The sequence below is a fragment of the Miscanthus floridulus genome, chromosome 15 (assembly GCF_019320115.1).
Source record: "Miscanthus floridulus cultivar M001 chromosome 15, ASM1932011v1, whole genome shotgun sequence".
Taxonomy (NCBI): Eukaryota; Viridiplantae; Streptophyta; class Magnoliopsida; order Poales; family Poaceae; genus Miscanthus; species Miscanthus floridulus.
The window spans coordinates 81,077,810-81,101,245 of record NC_089594.1 but is presented as its reverse complement, the minus strand read 5'-3'; the positions used below and the strand labels follow the sequence as shown (position 1 = coordinate 81,101,245).

The 23,436-nt window shown below is 43.1% G+C and overlaps 1 protein-coding gene across 2 annotated transcripts; it reads left to right on the top strand.

The window, feature by feature from the left end:
* Positions 1–12,558: 12,558 nt before the first annotated feature.
* On the top strand, positions 12,559–23,306 carry LOC136509514 (serine/threonine-protein phosphatase BSL2 homolog). Of its 2 annotated transcripts, none has more exons than XM_066504284.1 (21): positions 12,559–13,333; positions 14,317–14,377; positions 14,533–14,611; positions 14,704–14,783; positions 14,862–14,956; positions 15,055–15,154; positions 16,212–16,281; positions 16,892–16,993; positions 17,097–17,178; positions 18,310–18,489; positions 19,552–19,819; positions 19,914–20,154; positions 20,302–20,472; positions 20,677–20,915; positions 21,175–21,259; positions 21,361–21,459; positions 21,579–21,778; positions 21,880–21,955; positions 22,045–22,180; positions 22,267–22,406; positions 22,517–23,306. In XM_066504284.1, the coding sequence occupies exons 1-21, from the start codon at positions 12,919–12,921 to the stop codon at positions 22,601–22,603; spliced, it is 3,006 nt and encodes a 1,001-aa protein (XP_066360381.1). In that variant the 5' UTR covers positions 12,559–12,918; the 3' UTR covers positions 22,604–23,306. The 2 variants fall into 2 exon arrangements, with proteins under 2 accessions (XP_066360381.1, XP_066360380.1); XM_066504283.1 differs by having other exon boundaries at positions 12,560–13,333; positions 19,911–20,154.
* The last annotated feature ends 130 nt before the right edge of the window (positions 23,307–23,436 follow it).

Genomic DNA, 23,436 nt, shown 5'->3' with positions numbered 1-23,436 from the left:
AGCAAGTCTGAATGAGGATGTTCCGCCTTGTTTGTGAAGAAGAAGAAGAAAGAGGGCACGTTGAGAATGTGCGTAGATTACAGGCCACTTAACGCTGTAACCATCAAGAATAAGTATCCCTTGCCTCATATTGATGTTCTATTTGACCAGTTAGCCAAGGCTAAGGTGTTCTCAAAAATAGATTTGAGATCCAGTTATCATCAGATCAAGATTAGGCCACAAGATATACCGAAAACAGCATTTTCCACCAGATACGGGTTGTATGAGTATCTTGTCATGTCCTTTGGCTTGACAAATGCTCCTGCATACTTTATGTTTTTGATGAATACAGTTTTCATGTCAGAATTGGATAAGTTCGTGGTCGTGTTCATTGATGACATTCTGGTGTACTTCGAGAACGAGAAGGATCATGAAGAGCATCTGAGAATTGTCTTGACCAGACTTAGAGATCATCAACTGTATGCTAAGTTTAGCAAATGTGAATTCTGGTTGAAGAAAGTTCCTTTCCTTGGTCACATTCTATCAGAAAATGGAGTTTTAGTCGATCCAAGTAAGGTGCAAGAGGTTATGGATTAGAAGGCACCGACCACCATTCCTGAGATTAGAAGTTTCTTAGGACTAGTCGGTTACTACCGTCATTTCATACCAGACTTCTCGAAGATTGCCAAGCCTATGATAAGTCTGCTACAGAAGGATCACAAGTTTGTGTGGACAGAGGAGTGTGAAATAGCTTTCCACACTTTGCGGAAACTGTTGACCACTGCTCCTATTCTAGCACAACTAGATATTGAGAAACCATTTGATGTGTTTTGCGACGTATCGAAAACTGGATTGGGCTGTGTTCTTATGCAAGAAAGGAGAGTCATTGCTTATGCCTCACGTCAATTGAGAAAGCACGAGGTCAACTATCCAACACATGATCTTGAACTTGCTGTAGTCGTGCATGCCCTAAAAATTTGGAGACATTATCTACTTGGTAATGTATGCAACATTTTCATAGATCATAAGAGTCTTAAGTACATCTTTACCCAACCAGAGCTGAACATAAGACAGCGTAGATGGTTAGAATTGATCAAAGATTACAACTTGAATGTGCAATATCATCCTAGAAAAGCCAATGTAGTGGCAGATGCTTTGAGCAGAAAGTCACATTACTTGAATGTGCAACCATTACTTGAAGATGGGTTCGATCTGATGCATCCTGCTGTGTTACATAGTATTCAGATTAATTGCTATTTGGAGAGTAAGATAATAGAAGGCCAGAAAACCGACAAGGGAATATTCCACATCAAAGAGAAAATAAAAGAAAAGTCGTCTCAGTACTTTAAAGTGGTTGAATAGGGCGTGTTGTGGTTTGACGACCGTCTTGTGGTTCCCAAGGATCGAGAGCTTAGGAATAAACTCATGGATGAAGCTCACCTTTCTAAGCTATCTATCCATCTGGGAAGTAGTAAGATGTATCAAGAACTGAGACCTTGTTATTGGTGGACCAAAATAAAGAAAGAAGTTATAGCATATGTCGTTAGATGTGACACATGTTGTAGAGTGAAAGCCATTTATATGAAACCTGCTAGTTTGTTGCAACCTTTGTCCATACCTAGTTGGAAGTGGGATGATATAAGTATGGATTTTATCTTGGGTTTGCCCACTACTCAAAAGGGACATGATTCGATTTGGGTGATTGTGGACCGTCTTACCAAGACCGCTCATTTCTTGCCTGTTAAGACAGAATATCGACCACCTCAATATGCCGAGAAGTATATCGCAGAAATTGTGAGGTTGCATGGTATACCAAAGACTATAGTATCTGATAGAGGGCCCCAGTTTATGGCTCACTTTTGGGAACATTTACACAAAGGCTTAGGAACTAGTTTGATTCATAGTACTGCTTATCATCCTCAGACAGATGGTCAGACTAAATGAGTGAATGCTATTTTGGAGGATATGTTAAGAGCCTATGTATTGTCTTCTAAGGGATCATGGGAGTCATGGTTATCATTAGCTGAGTTTGCTTACAATAATAGTTATCAAGAAAGCATCAAGATGGCTCCATTCGAAGCTTTGTATGGCAAAAAATGTAGAACACCATTAAATTGGGTCGAGCCAGGAGATAGAAGGTATTATGGCATTGACTTTGTAGAAGAAGCCGAGAAGAAAGTTCATATTATTTAGCAAAATATGAAGGCGGCCCAATCACGTCAGAAAAGTTATGCAGACAGAAGGAGATCCCTTGTGTTTGAAGTTGGTGACTATGTTTATCTGAAGGTCACGCCAATGAAGAAGAAAAGGTTTAGAGTCCGAAGAAAGCTTGCCGCTAGATTCATAGGACCATACAAGATCTTGGAAAGAAGAGGTCCAGTAGCTTATAAGTTAGAGTTACCTAAGACCATGAGTACCGTCTTCCTAGTTTTCTATGTATCACATCTCAAGAAGTGTTTGTGTGTTCCGGAGAAAGGAATAGAACCTCGAGGCATCCATCTCAAATCAGATTTGGTGTATCGTGAGCAACCGGTCCATGTGTTAGACACTAAAGAATGTGCTACTCAGAATAGTGTGGTGAAAACATATAAGATACAGTGGAATCATCATGATGAGGGAGATGCAACTTGGGAAACGGGAGAATATCTATAAAAAGCTTATGAATATTTTTATAACAAATGGTTCATAACCCAAATCTCAGGATGAGATTTTTATAAGAGGGAAGGCTGTAACACCCCTGGTGTTAGGCTTGCATAATTGCACTTGCATTTCATGAACATGAGCATCATTCATCCATTCATGAGCTTATAACACATGAAACATGTTATCGAAACATTTCAACATATTGTATATTTCATGAGTGTTGTTTTTGTGGAATGAATAGTGTGCAGCACCCAAGTGCAACATGTGCAACTCACTTTTGTGGAACATAGTTAGTTAGTACGATGCAACAAGATCATGAAACATGTGAAACATGGCTATGAAACAAAAGTAACATTTCAATTGTTTTTCACTGTTTCAGTGCATTCAGTGCTTGATTCTTGTGTGACCAATGTGTGGTATGGCTAAATATATTTTTTTAACAACTTAGCTATACTTAGAAGGTCATTGGGAACACTGTTCATGTTGATCATTTTGCCTAATTGAGTTTTCGAGTCATGGTTTGACTAGTTTTGACTCCTGAACTCTTTGGTTTGACTATTTAAAAAGTACAACTTAGAATCTATGCATGTCTGAGCAACCTAAAACAAAGTTGTAGCAAATTTTATAAGGAAAAAACTTTGTTTAGAAACCAAGTTATGAAAATATGCACAACATGCTCAAAAAGGGCCCACAAGTCAGAATTTGGGTTGGGTTCAACACTTAGAAATTTTCTAAGTACAAAAATCGAGTTTTCAGTTTCATGAACTCGACTTTGGCCTGATTTTACTCTCTGTCCTTTGCGAATTAGACCTTGATCTCTAAATGAGTTTTGTAGCTGGTATGTAGGTGTACAACTTTCGTTTTGATTTCTCTCGCTAACGATCAACGGTTTAGGAGTTAATGGCCGGTGAAAACTCGCTGCCAATCGCAGTTGGTTAGCTGAATCGGCAGCTATAGTGCCGACCATTTCAGAACATCGCCGCCGCATGTATGTCGCGCGTCGCCGGTCACCTAACCGCGCAGGCCACGCACCGCGGCCGTCCTGGCACCGCTGGCCACACCTTAAGCCCCCGCGTGCCTGCCAGAACCGCTCGCCCGTCCATTTTTCTTTTCCTTCGTCTCCTTCCTTCGTCTCCGCAGCAGCCGCAGCCGTGCCAAGCAGCTCCACCGTAGCCTAGCTCTCTCGCCGCCGCAAAAACGCGACTGCCAGCCGGTCAGCAGCTCCGCCGTGTCCTCCTCTACCTCCTCCACCCCTTGGCTGCACCGATTGGGTCTTGGTAAGGGCACATTGGCCGTTTCCTCCTCCACCCGCCATGATGGAGTCTCGCCGGAGTTGGAGCTCTACGCGGCCAACTGCCACCGAGGCTTCTCGCCCCCCTATTCTTGCTTGGGTAGCACCGTAGCGGCCCTCGGTAGCTCATGCCGAGCTCGGTTGAGTCAGTCATGGCTTGCTGTCGCTGACCTCTCGCGCCGGAGTGCTGCCGTGCCGCCATCACCGGCGATGATCCCCCTTCGCTAGGTCTTATGTCTCACCGGTAGCACTATTCAACGCGGCTCGTCATGTAGATTGTGTAGGTGTCGTCGGTTTCGTTGGAGGAGCCACCATCGGCGAGCTCGACCATCGCCGTGCCGTCGCATGCCGTCTCCCCCTGCTCTCGGTCGCTGACCCGCAGGGCCCAGCCGTCGTGGCGTGGCCTTTGCCCAACCAAGCTAGGCCAGGCTGGCTTGGGCCGAGGCCCCAAGCTAGGCCACCGCCCTCCCCTTCGCTCGGTCTACACGGGCCAAATGTGGCCGTGGGCTAGTTGGTTTCCATGGGCCGGCCCAGTAGTAATAGGAAAATTTCGTTTTTAGTTTTCTTTTATTATTTGAAAAGAGAAATGATTTGAAAAATGTTTGTATACTCAAATTTGCTCTAAATCTATTGAAACAAATTTTGCTAGGTTCCTTGTCACCAGATCTACATGATAAAAATATTGCATGTCATTTTTGAGATACTTTTCGGTAGAGCTTTATTTAATCCTTGATATTGCTGATAACTTGAAAAATGTGTAGAAAAACCTATAGGCTTCAGAAAAATATGATTCCAAGTTTGTTAATCTTCTTATGTAATGTACTTTCTAGGAAAAATATGTGTCATGCATGTACTATAGAAAAATTATGAGGTGTAGTTCAAGTGCCTTTAATGGCTGATTTTTGTTATTTTTGCTAGAGAGCAAAATTTGTATAAAACATGCATGTGATAATTTTTGTACAGTGATTATTTGCTGTGTAGAACATAGGAAAAACATTCCCTCTATTGTTTGACACTTTTCACAGTACAAAGTATTTTCATGTTCATAATCATGCCATAGCTTGTTATTTTTGTGTAGGCTAATCCACTCATTCAATTACCATGAAAATCTGATGGTAGACTACTTAGGGTAGTACTGTACTATGGTAATTTTCTAAGATTTTTTAAGCAATAAAAATAGATGTTGCTATTCAAACCTATTATTAATTAGGGTTTAATCAAGTGTTGCTTTATGTGTGATTAAGAAATTAGTGAAGCTTTGATGTATCTTTGAAGCATTTAATAAGATGTGTTGACTTAGCATATTAGTAGTAGAAGAGAATACAGTAGATGACATGTGCTTGTAGTATATGTTCTTGGATGATGTTGACTACCTTGCATTCAAGCATATCCATTGTATTCATCTTATCCGATGCACCGATTGCATAAGCACTTACGCACATTGCATCATACAGGATCGTAAACCGAGAACCCAGTCATCATACTCGAGGAGCCCAAGGAGCAGCTCGAGGTGCAGCCACAAGAAGTGTCCGAAGCCGATGAGGAGGACGTTGAGGAACTTTCAGAGTGCCCCAATCACCGCCCGAGCTCCTTCGAGATCGGCAAGCCTCGGAGCATTTTCTCCCCGGTTTGCAAATTATTAATTAACTACTTTACTTTAATTGATGCAGTACGTTCAGGAATTGTTTGCAACCGTTGCTGTATTATACCTTGTCTACCTTTGTTATACTATATCCTTGTTACCCTGGTATCCGCAGTCGAGTCAATGCTTAGCTGGCTTAGACCGGTAGAAGTCGGGTGATTTCCTGTCACCTGCGAGCTATAGGTGGTTACCTGGATCTGCTTGGATGACTATGAAGTCATGGTATAACTAAGTGTTAAATGAAGTTGAGACCGGACAGAGACTTACAGAGTTTTGAACTGTAGTGCTTTCCGTCTGTGTCGATTAAGGACCGACCGTTGTTGGGCCTCGAGTCATATTGAACGCATGCCTTACATTTAGCTGGCTGAATAAAGTACCTTTCGACCGCGAAGCTAGGAGATTATTTGGACCGAGTAGATTGCCCGTAGCGCACTGTGCCGGAGTAGGTGTGGTAGGACACGGGAGTGAGATGATAAGACCAAAGTGCAATCGGTTAGCCCCCGGGTACATGTGGTTCCTAGCAAACTCGAGATTCCTAGATAGTTGACTCGGTGACCGATACCTCACTTTAGCGGGTGAGTGAGGTTTATGTAAGGAATAAATCACCAGCTGGTTAGGAATCGATTCGAATCGCCATCGCTCCTGGATAGTGAGCACTTGACTTGAGTTACTTCATCGTAGTAACATTGATGGAACACTTGGACAGTTATAATGAATATGACAATATAGAAGTTGTTAATGATCATTGGTTATCATTATTGGCTTAATCACATGTTTGCTCTAGTGTAGGTGCAAATCTAGTCGACAGATTATAAATAATTAATTTAGCAATAATGCTTTTAGAAAGGTTCTTGAAATGCTAAAAATGCTTATTTTTGCAAATAAGTCAGCTACCCTACTATAAAGCCCTTTATAATTCTTGGTGTCACTTATTTTCGGTTATAATGGGTAAGTCTAGCTGAGTACCTTCTCGTACTCAAGGTTTTATTCCCACTTATTGTAGATGGGCAGATGTATTATGGCTACTGTATCAACTGCCTTTATCCTACGATGGGTGATGCTTAGGACCATGGGCATGGTCATTCCTTATGTCTCGTCTGATGCTTTTGTTGGAGATGATCATTAGCTGGCACTGTATTTGAACTCCGTGTGAGTGTGTGGGGTTTTAAACAAATGGCTTCCGCTACTTCTATTTGAACTCATTTTGTAATAACTATGTTTAAACTCTGATGTATCTGTGATGCGAACTTTTATGTAATATGTGATGGTGACCACTAAACTTATTACGATCTTGGCTGGGATGTGAGTTGGTTTGAAATCCTTCGTGATTTCACGGACTACTGGGTTATACGGGCTTAAGTTTGCTAAATCGTCTGCTCTGGCGGATGATTTTCTTACTTAATTTCGTATATTTGGTCGGTTCTGTTACAGGTACATTCTTGATTGGCAAATACTAGGGCACACTTCTTATAGCCATATCCTGTGACGTGAACAACAAGTTAGTTCATTTGGCATTTGCTTTGGTTGAGAAGGAGAACAATGACAGTTGGGGATGATTCTTGAGGCTAGTCTGGATACATGTGGTTGGGCCTGGTAGGGAGGTTGGCATCATATTTGATAGGCACCAGGGCATACTTAATGCCGTGCGAGAGCAGATAGAGGGGTATGCACCTTTGCACCATCGTTGGTGTACTCGGCACCTTGCCGAGAATCTACTCCGGAAGGATGGTGTGAAGAATAACTTTGATCTGTTCTAGGAGGCTGCTCGATAGCTTAAGGACAAGTACTTTTAGAAAAAGTTGGAGTAGGTCAGAACCACATCAAATGCAGAAGGTAGACAATGGCTCACATGTTTGATGAGGGATTTGGAGAAATGGACAAGAGCTCATGATGCCGGTGGATGGAGATACGAGTTTTAGTGCAGCAGCATGGTTGAGTTATTCAATAAGTTGCTATTGGGGATATGTGGTATGTCCATGAATGCAATCGTTCAATTCACCTTCTACAAGCTTGTTGCCTGGTTCAACGATAGACACGTCCATGCATTGAAGTTGTAGAGTGATGAAGAGATATGGGCTCTGAAACCAAAGACACACCTAGGAGAAGGCAAATGAAAGGGCCGGCACACATGAGGTTACATGTTTTTACCATGCCAAAGGGACTTATCAGGTTGAGCATAGGGGCAGTACTCGAGGATGCATGTGGTAATCCTCCAAGATTTCACATGCACTTATGGTAAACCAAGGTAGTACCACTTTCTATGTTCTTATTTGGTGGCAGCAGCTAGGCATCACAACTTTAATATCGAGAGCAGGATACCTCACGAGTTCAGTGTCGACACGCTTGTGCACACATGGAGTCCCCGCTTCATGCCTTTTCTGGGACCCTAGAGAGTGGCCTCCATATGATGGGCCAAATTATATTGCGGATCCAGTTTACCGTTGGAACAAGCATGGATCAAGGAAGAGGATGAGGCATATGATGGTTATGGATCAGATACCTAGAAGAATGATGTGTGGGAGAGGAACCCCTTTTTTTACTAACCTCGAGCAGTACGAGTGCGGCAAGTACGGTAGACTGGGCCACAATTCACGCACTTGCCATTGGCAGATTAGTGAGGTGTGACTATTGGTTGTTTTTATTATTTCATATTTGTCGTATTCATTCAATTAATTATGCATGTCTCAATTTATGCTTGTAATTGTGTCAATTACCTGTACATTTCTAAGTTTATGTTTCATTGTATATTGAATTTCTATTTCATTGACTTTTTTTGTAGGATGGCGCAATTCCACTTGCTTAACCCGACATACGAGGAGACCCACCGAGGACGTCTCATAGCGGAGGGGCAGGTAATAATCTATACGTCTTGTTCAAATTTTTGTGAGCATATATATGTTCGTGAAGTAATAGGAGACTATATTTTATTCCATGCAGGACCTTCCGCTCCTTCATCCTAGAACCCACAATGGGTTATTGAATATGCAGTACGATAATAGGTACACTCCTTTCCTGCAAAGAGCTGGCCTAGATGTCATCTCTTTTCAGGTTCGTTGTGGGTTGCCCAAGTTCAACTCAGTGGCCATACTACGTTGGTTGACATGTATTATCTTCAATCATTGCCTCCATTTATGGCCATTTGTTCATGTGCTTGCCTTTTTGACATGTAATCTTGCTTTGTCTAAAATGTAGGTGGTGGCTGGAGACTCACAGCTTTCACTTGCCTTTCGGAGAGATGACAGTCATGCTCCAGGACTGTCAAAAGATGCTAGGTCTGAGGATTCATGGCAACGTAGTGACTGGGTAGTGCGGGTCAGAAGGTTGGAGAGCACGAGTAGAGGCCTTCCTTAGGCGTGAGGTTGGCGAGCAAGGGGCTCATAGTTCTGGAGTTCTAATCTCCTGGGTCCGGCAAGAGTTTGTATAGTGCCTCGAGGAGGCAGATGAGCAATTTGATTAGTATGACAAATAGCGACATGCAAACTTGCTCTAGCTCTATAAGGGTTATAAGCCACCTATCCAACAATTCTAGTTGCTATGATCACTAGGCACATAGGAGCCTAAGTTGCTACTCACTAAGAGCTCTCAAACTTGCTACACTAAAGAGCTCCACTAGATGAACTTAAACTACAAAGCAATCTCTCAATTCTAGCTACACTAAAGAGCTTGCTACAACTAGTTTGCGGGAATATAAATGAGTGAGTAGGATGATTATACCATCGCATAGAGGAGTGAACCAATTACAAGATGAATACCAATTCAATCATCGAGAGAATACCAAAGGACAAGAGACAACCAATTTTTCTCCCAAGGTTCACGTGCTTGCCGACACGCTAGTCCCCATTGTATCGACCAATACTTGGTGGTTCGGTGGCTAAGATGTGTTGCACAAACCTCATCCACACAATTGGACACCGTAAGAACCTACCCACAAGTGAGGTAACTCAATGACACGCGTAATCCACTAGAGTTATCTTCCGGCTCTCCACCGGAGAAGACACAAGACCCCTCACAATCACCGAAGCCGGCCACGAACAATCACCAACTCATACTGAAGCTCCTCTATTGCTCTAAGCCATCTAGGTGATGACAACCACTAAGAGAAATAAGAAATCCATAGCCACAACGATCCCCAAGTGCCACTAGATGTAATCACTCAAGCAAATGCACTTGGAATCACTCTCAATCTTATTATGATGATGAATCAATGATGAAGATGAGTAGGAGGTGTTTGCCTAGGCTCATAAGGATGTCAAGTATGTCAAAGTGCCAAGAGAAATGCCTTGGAGCCGGCCAAACGCTATTTATAGACGTCCCCAAATGAATAGAGCTGTAGCCAAAGAAGGGCGCCCTGCGTACTGACCGGACGCATTGGTCGGGTTGACCGAACGCGTCCGAGCCAGCGTCCAATTGATGATCTCACACCACATGTCACGTCCTTTGAATACCAAGCGTTGATCTCCAATGGTCAACTGATCAAGCGCCCTAGGGTTAAGTTGTGATCGGACTCATAGAAGAAACGATTGGACTCTGGATCACTTAGCGTCAGATCATTTCTAGCGAGGTTCTAGAGCCATTTCTATTGACCGGACGCGTTAGGTCAGAGGTGACCTGACACACCCCAGCGTCCGATCCCTGCTCCTCTTCTCTATGCGCGTAGGCAATGCTGACGTCAGCGATCACTTGATGCTCCTCCTGCGCGTTTGATCGCGTGATCTCGCCACCATTCAACTTATGATCGGACGTGCCGATCGGTCCTGAACCAGCGTCTGGTCCTTCCACCTTGCTCTCGGCTAGAGTAGCGCCATCGCCTATAATTGACCGGACACGCCGGGGTGAGTCCGGTCACCCCGCGGCCAGCGTTTCGGTCGTGGTCTTTCTCCTCCTTTTCTTTTTCTAAGTCCACAACCACTTCACCCTTGCTTCCAACTTGCTAACCACAAAGTGTAGAACTTGTGTGCACGTGTGTTAGTATTTTCAAAGCATTTTACAAGGGTCAAGGTTAGCACACTAGGTTCCTATATGTATATGAAAGAGTCATGTCACCTAGTGGCACTCGATAAACCGTTTAGCCAAAGATTTCTCCTCTTTATAGTACGGCTATCGATCCTAAGTCACTCACACCCTCTATGGCTTCTTGAGTATAAAACAAAAACCTATCATATACCTTTGCCTTGATCTTCTAGTTTTTGTTTTTCTCTTTCTTCTTTTCCAAGTTAGAGCTTGATCATCTTCATTTCATGTCCACCTTCATCACCATGGACTTCATCACCATGCTCCATCACTTGGTATGTACCAACCTTGCTCACATGACACTCATGATAAAGGTTAGTACTTAGGTTTCATCAATTAGCTAAAACCAAACTAGGACTTTCAACCGGGAAGAACCAATAGCGATAGAATACCGCACCACTAGTCGGTTGGTAAAGAAAAGGGAAATCACTACCAGTTCTAACTAAACATTGGCAATAATAATAGATGTTATTGTTGGGTCTAACTAAGAACCAGCAACAACAACTCTATTGCCTTTCTCCAACACTAGTCAATAGTAGCAAGGTTCGGAGTTGATCTTTTGGATCAAATATGTTTAGATCATACTCACTTTTGTGCACCGCACTATATCTCTCCCTTTACCATCTCGCATCCCCTCCTCCTCATTCATCTTTCCCTCCTCACGGGCCGATGACACAAGGCGAGGCAAAACAAAGGTGAGGCCTGGTGATGTGAGGCCCGACGACACAAGGCAATCGCCCACCAACATGAGCTAGAGCATGATTTGCCCGCCTCAACCCGTCCCATGTGGATTTAGCACGGGAGGCTTAGATTTGGGTGCTTGTGTTTTGAGGGCAGTTGGCTAGGCTTGGGAGGCGACAATGGTAACGACGGGCACACGAGCAGCGTCAATCAACACACATATGCTATTTTTTATTTTTTATTTTTTGTTTTGTGAAATGAAAAATACTGTTGCTTATTCACCTGACAGTGCTAAACAATGCTACCATTGTCGATTGCCCACAGCTAGTTTTTGGAAACCATGTTGTCCTAGTACATACTCCTGTTCTATGTGGATGGTGCGTTGCATGCTATCATTGCAAAAGAGGCTAGTGATCACCATCCATGGGCCTACGTTGTGTTCCACAACTTGAACACCAGGGGTCATTATGTCCTTAGTTCGATGGAGTAGATTCGCGATAAATGCCTAGAAGGGGCTCTTTTCCTTTGTCTTTCATCTTCAATCCCTCATTATAAGCTTCGTGGCTACAAATTTTTAGCAAAATCTTAGGTGGGACTCCGTGCTTCTAGTCCTAGCAACTACAGGGCATTCTCAATGAAGAGTTTTATGGTATTGACTCCGAGACCTGCAAATAATATGCAATGAAATGAAACATGGACAAAACATCTATTCTCGATGCAAAGTTTCATTCTATGGTTTCATAGATGTTTAATTTCATGACGTATACATAGTTGGTAATCGTGCAAAGTTTTTCTACATTTGCCGTGCCATAAAAAACGCCTATGTGACAGTTTATTAAATACATATGAAGCTCATATGAAACTCCCACCAAGTCTCTGGTGTTAAGAGCACGACCCTACATGTCATGATATATAACTTAGATCGGATGACTACCACAAATAATTAACTTTGCTTTGAAATCCACACATACTTAATAACTTTATTTAACAGCCAGATCATCAAACATATATTTTGAAGTTGTCTTGTCTCCCTCTGTTTGGTAGACAAAATGTTTGAATTAAAAAAAGACACTACTTGAAATAAAATGATACCTCTTCGTAAAATACGATGAAATCCAAGGGTGAAAACGAGAATCCCAGCAGACAAACCCAACCTTTTGTACAAAAATTCCTGGGAAAATTCTGTCACACTACAGACACCACTCCACGGCGCCCCTCTCCCTGTTCGTCCTCCGTCGTCTCCGCCGTCTCTTCTTCACTTCTCTTTTCCACTGGAGTCCCCCACCTCCCCCTCATTTCCCACTCCCACTTCCGGCCTCCCCCACACCCCCATCCTCACCACCACTCTCCCCGCGCAATTCCCAAATCTCCCAGGGGCCTCTCCGCTTACCTCCCGCCCGGCCCGTCCCCTCGCGATCCCATCGCCTCGCCTCGACCCGACCCGAGTCTCGCTCGTCGCGGAGCGCCACCACCACGCCTCGCCGCCGCCGGCGAGCGGCCAATCATAGGGGTTATCTCTGGGTGATGGCGGCCGCGCCGGCCGCCGCAAGTTCGACCGTCTCCTAAGGCGGCGGTTACCCGAGGCTCAGCTCGTGCGCGCGCGTGGGGGGATCCCCGTGCTCAACTCGCGAAACCCTAGGGGCAGCATGGAGGCGAGGCTTGGCGGGCGGCGATGGACGTGGACTCGCGCATGGCGGCGGAGTCCGACTCCGACTCCGACGCGCGCGGCGGCGGGTCAGGGTCCGGGAGCGAGACCCCCACGGCGTCCCCGTCCCCGTCCCCGTCCCAGTCCCCGTCGGCGTCCCCTTCCCCGTCCGCGCCCGGGACGCCCACGGCCGCGGCCGCGTCCCCGGGGCCGGTGGCGGGGCCCAGGCCTGCGCCGGGGTACACGGTGGTGGACGCCGCGATGGACAAGAAAGAGGACGGGCCGGGGTGCCGGTGCGGCCACACGCTCACGGCAGTGCCGGCAGTCGGGGAGGAGGGCTCGCCCGGGTATGTGGGCCCGCGCCTGATACTCTTTGGTGGTGCCACCGCGCTCGAGGGCAATTCCGCCACGCCACCCTCGTCGGCTGGGAGCGCGGGGATCCGTATGCCCCCTTCAACCTCAGCGTACTCTTGTTTCAGATGATTATTGTAGTTTTTTTTAGAGCTAGAGTTCAAAGCAAATTGAAAGGGAACAATAGGCAGGGTTTGCTTGTTAATCTCGCTTTGGAGTAGGAGCTGGGGGAAAAACTTGTTTTTGTGATAGAATACTTTAGGGGATATGCCATAGCAGATTGTGGCTTTAGTGTTTCAGTGTCTCATTCTAAGTTGCAATTCAGTGTATTGGCTGCTGGGCTTGCTTGCACTTGTAGGTGGGATTAGGATAAAAACAAATAATTGGCTGGGAATTTGAACTGTTGTCTGATTTGGACAGTAATTATTACCGAGATGCCAAGGCTCTATGTCGTCTGGTAACTCCATGTGTGCAGGCTGTTACTTGGGGCCAAGTATGGTGCTTTTATATGGTTTGATTTGATTTGAGTTGCCAAGCTTAGTTAATGAACAATAATACTCTATTACTTTTAAACTGCAGTTACTTATCAAAGTACAAATTTTATTACAGCTGAGGGACATTCTTGTATTGAGAATAGTTAGGACATTATGGTTCTCTTTTATACCTATTTTAGCTGCCATCCTTTTGCTTTAGCATTATGGTTGTGTGGCAAAGAAATATTCAATTCAATGTCCCCATATTGGAAATTTACTATGAAATTTCGCTGTGGTCAGACATTATGGAGGTCCATCAAACACTGTAGGGTAAGCTTGATGCAGTTATTAACTAGATTGAACTGTACTGCTTCAAAAGCTAAACCTGAACTGAAGTCAGATGTCTTCCAACTTCTCTGAGGCATAACATTAGAGGGTCACACCTTTTATTGTACCAAGTACCATATAAATCACTCAAAACAATATTGGAAATGGTGCAGGACCTTAGCCAGTGTTGAAATGGAATTTTATCTCCTTTATTTAGGTGCAAAAGTTGACAAAATCTTACCATAACCTTGTTTTCTGTATGGATCTGTCACAGGTCTTGCTGGTGCCACCGCTGATGTCCATTGTTATGATGTGTTATCAAATAAGTGGACCAGGTACAGTGTTTCAGGAATTGTCTGTATTCTGTGCAATGCGGTGCTTAGATACTATGTTTTGTCGTTTTCTTTTCCCAAGTTTGTTGGATTTTATGCCCAGTTCTGGATATCATGTACCACTTATAGTTCAATTTGACCACAACATATGTTGCCAGGCTTACTCCACTTGGTGAACCTCCTTCACCAAGAGCTGCACATGTAGCCACTGCTGTTGGAACCATGGTGGTCATTCAGGTACCTAGCTTAGCTGTGTCAATTTTGCTGTCAGACGAGTGCTGATGCAACAGTGATTGTCATCTATCCCTTCGTATTTTGTTACCTTTTAGGGTGGAATTGGCCCTGCTGGCTTATCTGCTGAGGACCTTCATGTTCTGGATCTTACACAACAACGACCGCGATGGCATAGGTGGTTACTAGTCTACTTTGGTTTAAATTTGGACTGTTAGTTTAACTATCTGCTGAGCATTCTATTTCTTGTTCACAGAGTTGTGGTTCAAGGTCCTGGTCCTGGTCCACGGTATGGACATGTGATGGCCTTGGTTGGGCAGCGATTCTTATTGACAATTGGTGGCAATGATGGTAGGAATTTGCTTATGCTTCTGTCATGTCTAGATTATAGCTAATGCAGATCGTTCCAGCTAACCGATATTGATAGTAAGACTGCATCAATGTTTCAGGAAAACGGCCCTTGGCAGATGTATGGGCCCTTGATACTGCGGCTAAGCCATATGAATGGAGAAAACTTGAACCGGAAGGTGAAGGGCCACCACCATGCATGTAAGTGCAAGTGCTCCAATAATAATGTGGAAACTTTGGCCCTTTTGGATTCTTACTTAAATCAATGAGCTTAAAACACTTCGATTCATGGCATGATGTTGCTGCATACATTAATGAGCTGCTTTTGATTCATGTTAAATTGCTTCGTAATTTGTAGTAAAGTTCCCAGTGCTTTTCTTCCCTTTTTATTCTATCATTCTGTGTGGTATGCAGCTGCTTGTTCTGGCACCATTGTTAGTTTTAGTACTGCTTTTATGTCTTCTGGGGCAATTATGGAAAACTTTTTCTTTGGACCAAAGACCACTTGGCCCAGCTTTATTGAAAGCATAATAGGAGTTACTGGAGTAAGCCAGTTTACAACCAAAAGTACTGAACCTCCCTACCGTAGGAAGACTCAACAACCAGCTTCGACAACCAAACTTCTAACTACCGTGACCAACCAGATACCACCTCTCCAACCAGTTCCTCCCACATCACAGAAACGAACAGGACCAGCATCACTAAGACACTAACACTCTCTTGACCGAAAGTAAAATAGAAAGCAGCACTCAGCCTTAAAAGAACAAGGCTACACATTTGCCACCAGCTGCATCAGACTCCACACTTGTGCCTCCATCGTGGCCTTCTTGTCTGGAACCAGCACCTCCGAGCACTTCAGCAATGCCATCAGCTTGTGCATCATCGTCTTTGGATCTATCAGCACCTTGATGAAAACCTGGTCATTCCTTGCCTTCCATAATCCATAGCACCCACATTGCCCCTGCGCAGAAGAATAACATCATCAGTCTTTTTTCCTTACCTTTCCCTGTACAGTTGATATTATTGTTGTCTTACAAAGCTGTGCTAAAACTATGAAGAGAGTTTTGTTCAGTCTATTTGTATGACAAACACCATACATCTGATTAGATGGAACCTTTTGCCACCGACTATACTCCACATCTAGTTATTTGTTGTAGTGAGATAATCTGCTTGAACCATATTTCTGTAAGCTGCTGAATGTATATATGTTTCTTTCCCTGTATATTCTCTGTTAACTGTATTACATGGTGATGCACAGGTATGCAACTGCTAGTGCCCGTTCTGATGGTCTCCTTTTGCTTTGTGGTGGAAGGGATGCCAATAGTGTGGTAAGTGCCATGTTATTTGTGGGAGTAGCATCTCCTGTAGTCTAGCAAAATTTAGGAGTTGCTGATTGGGGATATTTGGTTGCTTGACGATTTATAATTTATTCTAATAGGAGTATAGGTTATTAAATTTGCCTGTCTCTGTTTTTTGGAGTAAGGCAGCTTAAGTTGCTTAAGGGTTCATGTGGTATTTCTGGTAATTAGAGGAATGATAGTTAGAAGCACCGTCTGTTATATGCTGCATATTTTTCATTTTAGTCTTGTTATCACATCCTTTTCTGTGACATTGGATGAGTGCTTTTTAAGTGATTTTCAAGTGTACAGAATCCATAATGGTATGTTTGAGTCAGTTACCTACAAAATTGTGTCCTATATGAACTTTGGGTCAGTCTGAAAAAAATCCTGCTCACCTGGCCATGAAACTAAATCTGTATCCACTTGATCAGCGTGCTACTAGTGAATCAAATTAAAGACCTCTAAGATGGGACTTTCTGTAATTGCACTGGATTTTGGAACTACAGTGGTCCCTGTGTCTAATTTCCTTTGCAAAGCATACTTAGTTTCAAATAATGACATTCTTTTGTCTTTTCCCCCCTTTGACTCCGATCATCAGCCCCTATCGAGTGCATATGGGCTTGCTAAGCATAGAGATGGGCGCTGGGAGTGGGCAATTGCCCCTGGTGTGTCTCCATCACCCAGATATCAACATGCAGCTGTAAGTTGTCTACTTATTTGTTCCCCATTTTCACTTATTTATTTGAAGTTGAGATTTATCCAAAGTATTGTTAATGTAATGTTTTTTTCTTCTGTTGCAATAGGTTTTTGTCAATGCACGGCTTCATGTCTCAGGAGGGGCTCTTGGGGGTGGTCGCATGGTAGAAGACTCCTCAAGCGTTGCAGGTTCCATATTTTTAACTTTCTTTGGTCAGCATATTTTCATGGTATTCGATAATCGATAGCAAATTATACCACTTCTATTACAACTCAACATATAGATCTCAGTTTCTTTGCAGGTCACTAGCAGAAAGTAATTTAGAAATAATTACTATCTTTTACTAAGCTCAACGTTGTAGTTTTTGTTGTTGGTAAATTGCTCATATGCTGCTATGGTTGATTAGTAAATACAAGCAAGGTTCGAAAAAACGTCATTAATCGTACGTTTAGGCACGCTTAAACGATAGGCGGAGACCCAGTGTCTCGCCTAGGCCATAGGCGTTCAATTAAACGCACCATGAACTACCAGAACCCATGGGTGGCAAAGAAAGGAAGAGAAGAAACGAGATTAGAATGGCAAAATGGTTCGTTGGATTATGATTCCTTCTATGCCTACCTCGTGGTGTCCACGTTGCTCGATTTCGTTCGCCCCCTGCTGGACTTAGCCCCTTCCGCTCGATTTCTCCATGTGCGCAGCCGAAGCAGAGGTGCCATGGAGAGGGAGAGGACAGGGTGCGCACGGGCAGAGTAGAGGTGCGCGCATGGAAGAGCGGACGGGGCGAGCGCAGGAGGAGCAGAGGGGGCGCACCATCGAGAGGGGGAGCGACGGACAGGAGCATGCGGGCGAGCCGGCGGAGTGGCGGCAGCGGGGCTGCGTGAGAGAGGATTGGGTGATTGGCTGCTGGAATCAGTGGCGGTAGGGTATCGTGAGTGTTTATATGGGCTAGTGGGCTTCCTGCCTTAGTGGGCCGAGTGGGCTGTGATGACATTGCTCTTCCTTTTCTATTTATTCTTTCACATTTATACAACCAAATCTCCTAATACGTACTGACGTTTAATCGCGTTTAATCTATGTTTACGCATCCTAGACGCTAATCGGTGCCTTAGCGCCTAGCGTTTTCTTGAACCTAAAATACAAGTACTTGTGTCGTTACTGGCTACTTGTAATGCAAATGACCTTTTTCATTAAAGCATATGGTTTGTAAAATACCTGAACATGGACAGTACTTTCAGCATCGACCACTCAACCTTTTATGTAAGTAATATTTCTATTTCCATGTCTATCTACTTAGTTTCTGTGCCATGCTGCCTTTTCAGTGTTGGACACTGCTGCTGGAGTTTGGTGTGATACCAAATCAGTAGTTACAACTCCAAGGACAGGAAGATATAGTGCAGATGCAGCGGGTGGTGATGCTTCTGTAGAGCTTACACGGCGGTGCAGGCATGCAGCTGCCGCTGTTGGTGATCTGATATTTGTTTATGGAGGTTTACGGGGAGGTAAGACACTTCAGTCTCTTACTTCATCTAATTTCTGATATCAAGTATCATACATCTCCGCTCCCCTCTTGCCACGTGTGTGCTGTTTTCTCTGACTGAACCTGTCCCATTTTTTATGAAAAAATGTTGATTTCTCTTGTTTGCATGAAATTGATTACTGAATTGGATTGCTTCAAATTTCCTGGAGCATATATATTGAAGAAACAATTCTTGATATAGATTCCAGCAGATAAATACATCAAGGTTAATCACCTGAAGCTGCCCTTGCATTATATTTTTCAACTTCAGTGGACTGGCCATTGTTGTATAAGCTACACATACTTGCTTCTTGTTTGATGCACATACCTTCATTGGTAATTTTTTGGTTAGCTGAAGTTATTGATTAATGTTAATATGTTATAGATCAGATTTCCTGCATTTACAGTGCCAGGCATTTACTTACAGACGATTTTTCCTTATTTACAAAATTTGATACTAAGGTTTAAGAGAACAGAAGGTTAATTCTGAACTTAATTGTATGCAATTTAATTTCATTTCTTGATTGTTGAGTAACCATGTCTCAGTTGCATTGATTGTTCTACTGAGATGGATCCTTGGCAGTAATAGTAATTGTTCACATCAGCCCCATGCCATGTACATGGTATTGGTTCCATTGTTGAATGATATATACATTTGTACATAGTTTCCTCTGTGATTTGATTTATTTTGATCACGTAAGTGACGTTCTTATGCATGAAGCTTAAGAATCTGCCATGTTCCTGTCAGTTATCAGACATGTGCTTCCTTTTAATGTTACTCTTGAGACATCTTTACTGGATATGCTCGTTAGATACACATTCCTTATAATCCTTTTCATCTTGGAGAAGATATTAGGAATTTCGGGTACCAAGTGATTAGCACAAACATAATTAGAATTTTGACTATGCTCATCACTGTGCAACTCCTAAGAGTTTTTCTAGATGTGGTTTTTGGGACTGCATTTCTGACATTTCTTTTTGTCTCAGATACATAGGTTGATTATCTTAGTCTATTGATACCAAATCTAATGCAATTGCTCCACAGGTGTGCTGCTAGATGACCTCCTAGTTGCTGAAGATCTTGCTGCTGCTGAAACAACCAGTGCAGCTAATCATGCAGCAGCTGCTGCTGCATCTGCAAATGTACAAAGAGAAGCTGGTAGATATGCCTACAACGATGAACAATCAGGACAAACAGTTACAGTTTCAAGTCCTGATGGAGCTGTTGTTCTTGGGACTCCGGTTGCTCCTCCGGTCAATGGGGACATGTATACTGATATTAGTCCTGAGAATGCCATTATCCAGGGACAGAGGTTTGGATCATTTGTCTCCTAGACCAGAACTGAGTTTTCTTTGAAGTTGCTATGCATTGAGATGTGTGTTCCAAACTTATTTTCTGTGCAGAAGATTGAGCAAAGGTGTTGATTATTTGGTTGAAGCATCAGCTGCAGAGGCTGAGGCAATCAGTGCTACTTTAGCTGCTGTAAAGGCTAGGCAAGTTAACGGTGAGATGGAGCATTCACCTGACAGGGAACAGTCTCCAGATGCTGCACCAAGTGCCAAGCAAAATTCAAGCCTCATAAAACCAGATCCTGCTCTTGTGAACAATTCAACACCACCTCCTGGGGTTCGGTTGCACCATAGAGCAGTGAGTTGAAAACGTAGTTCATTTTGCTTCTTGTTTAAATTTAATTATTCTATTCTTATTTAGACATTCAATATATTTTATCTTAGAAGTCATTGCCCGAAAATAGCTCTTATTTGTTGACACTAGTCACATATTTTGGTCTTGTAGGTTGTGGTAGCAGCAGAAACTGGAGGTGCCTTAGGTGGCATGGTTAGACAGCTGTCGATTGACCAGTTTGAGAATGAAGGTAGAAGGGTCATTTATGGCACCCCTGAGAATGCAACTGCGGCAAGGAAATTACTAGATCGACAAATGTCTATTAATAGTGTGCCCAAAAAGGTATTCTAAAATTTTCTACTACGCATAAGATTATATGTCAAAAGCAACATGTGCTAGAAATACTTATTTGAAACTGAAGAGTTATTATCGTAATGGCTTCTGCTAAAAAACAAGCACTTCAGATGATGTTTTCTCTAAGATGAAGATTTCTATATTGCTTTGCTAATTACTCACCTAATTATATTTTGTGGCCCAATTATCCAGGTAATTGCTTCTCTTCTGAAACCTCGTGGTTGGAAGCCCCCTGTGCGAAGGCAGTTCTTTCTTGACTGCAATGAGATTGCAGATCTATGTGATAGTGCTGAAAGAATATTTTCAAGTGAACCTAGCGTCTTACAGCTAAAAGCTCCCATTAAGATATTTGGTGATCTGCATGGTCAATTTGGTGACCTCATGCGCTTATTTGATGAATACGGTGCTCCTTCAACAGCCGGAGATATAGCGTGAGTATTTTGTGGTTTGTTTCTTTTTTTTTTGTTCGTTCCTATTTCCTTGGATTTGACTAATATTGTTTTGGAATCTGGAACTCTAAACTATTTTGGTTTCTGACACTCCCTAAATGCCTATTCTGTAAAAGAAATAATAGGAATCTCGATGTAAAGTTGAAGTTCTTCATTTATTATGTGATATAAACGCTCCTGATATTTATGTAGCAGGCTCTCCTGACTTCGTATGTACTTTTTTCAATTAAAAAAATTGCAGTTACATAGATTATCTTTTCTTGGGAGATTATGTCGATCGTGGTCAGCATAGTCTGGAGACAATCAGTCTTCTCCTTGCACTGAAGGTAGTCTTACTAGGCTGCAAATATGCATTGCAGCTGTGCCTTTTCATCAGGCATCATTTCTTTCTAAAAAAGATTAAAATCATGTTCACTGTATAATTCAGGTTGAATATCCTCACAATGTACATTTAATTCGAGGGAATCATGAAGCAGCGGATATCAATGCTCTTTTTGGGTTCCGAATAGAGTGCATAGAGAGAATGGTAATGAGTTTGTGGTTCAATCTTTGTTGTCCTCTATACATGCCTGTCCTATGTTCTGCTTACATCATTTCAAAAAATAAATAAATCTGCTGACATGTTATTTTATTTGCCACTAAAAGGGTGAGCGGGATGGAATCTGGACCTGGCATCGTGTGAACAGGTTATTTAATTGGCTTCCTTTGGCTGCACTAATAGAAAAGAAGATAATTTGTATGCATGGTGGTATTGGTCGGTCTATCAACCATATAGAACAAATTGAAAATCTTCAAAGACCAATTACCATGGAAGCAGGCTCAGTTGTTCTGATGGATCTTCTATGGTCAGTATTTGAACTGCTACTGTTGTCAGATTATTATTGCAAGATCCTTGTTTATCATTTGTTGATGTCATGATTAATGATTTATTTGTTTGATGCTAAAGGTCTGATCCAACTGAGAATGATAGCGTAGAGGGACTCAGGCCAAATGCACGGGGCCCTGGACTTGTTACCTTTGGGGTCAGTATCATCTGCTATTGTGCCCTTTTTGTAGTTGCTGGTTCCCATAATTTATGAATTATGCACTTAACGTGCATTTTTCACCACAGCCTGATAGAGTTATGGAGTTCTGCAACAACAATGACCTGCAGTTGATTGTGCGAGCACATGAGTGTGTGATGGATGGCTTTGAGCGTTTCGCTCAAGGTCACTTGATCACTCTTTTCTCGGCAACAAATTACTGTGGTAAGCATAGGCTTTTCAGATGTGACTCATTTCCTGTTTTCTCATGCACTTGGATTGTCCAGTTATTTAACATGGTATGCGTGCAGGAACGGCAAACAACGCAGGTGCAATCTTAGTTCTTGGAAGGGATCTGGTGGTTGTTCCAAAACTCATCCATCCTTTGCCGCCTGCCATTACGTCACCTGAGACCTCTCCAGAGCATCATATTGAGGACACATGGATGCAGGTAATGGTGGTTTATAGTATAATATTAGATACCAGTAACTGGTGTATTCAGCAGTGACTGTTATTGCTTTGGCCATTTCTAACACCATATTTTATTGAAATAAAATTCAGGAGTTGAATGCCAACAGACCGGCCACACCAACCAGGGGCCGCCCTCAAGCACCCAACAATGACCGAGGCTCCCTTGCCTGGATATAGTGGCCTGGCCATATTATGAAACAATTGATTTCTTTCCTCCCTCCCACCAGTGGCTTGAGGCTATATTATCCATCCATCCTGGGCACATGCAGGTGGTCTGTGCTGAAAGCACATGCTAGCCCAAAACAACGTCAAAAGGAAACTGTTCAGGGAGCGAGACTAAGCGGTGCTCTGAAGACGAAGGCCAGAGAAGATACACCAGTCACCGCTGACAGCGCTCCCCAAATCCTTTCCCCAAACCTGAGAAGTAGAAGAACAGAACCAAGTGTTGGTAAACCACAGGGTCTTGCCTGAGATCGCGCCTGTACATACTCAGATGCCAGCAGATAGGCGGAGGTTGTGTATGTGTTATTTTTATTGAGCGTCAAAAGGGATAGCAGCGTCCATTGTACTAGGTATTCATTTGCTGTAGATTTTTTTGTTTGGCTCTCATGTTGCAAAGTATGGAGTGGGAAAATGGGTTTACTTATGCGACGGTGGTCCGTCGTTCTGTTAGGTCTTGTATAATAGTGTTGTCGCCTGTTTATGTTAGCAGTGAGTCAGCTGTCAGCACACCTTACACCTCCCTCCTGTTGTAATTCCCGTCACCAGTGCTGAGAATGTGTACAATATATTGTTGTCTGTTGTCCAAAGTTTTGGGTTATGGACGGGTTTGGTGTTTTGATTTGATTTATTAGAGAAGCAATATGTTGTTCGATTTTGAGCTTTATGCTGTGCACCTTTTGGGCTTTTGGGACGTGACACTGACAGAACGTGTGCAAGGCGACTAACTGAATTGATGGTTGCTTGTCTTACATCTTATATAGCACAATTTTCAAGTCAATATAAACATT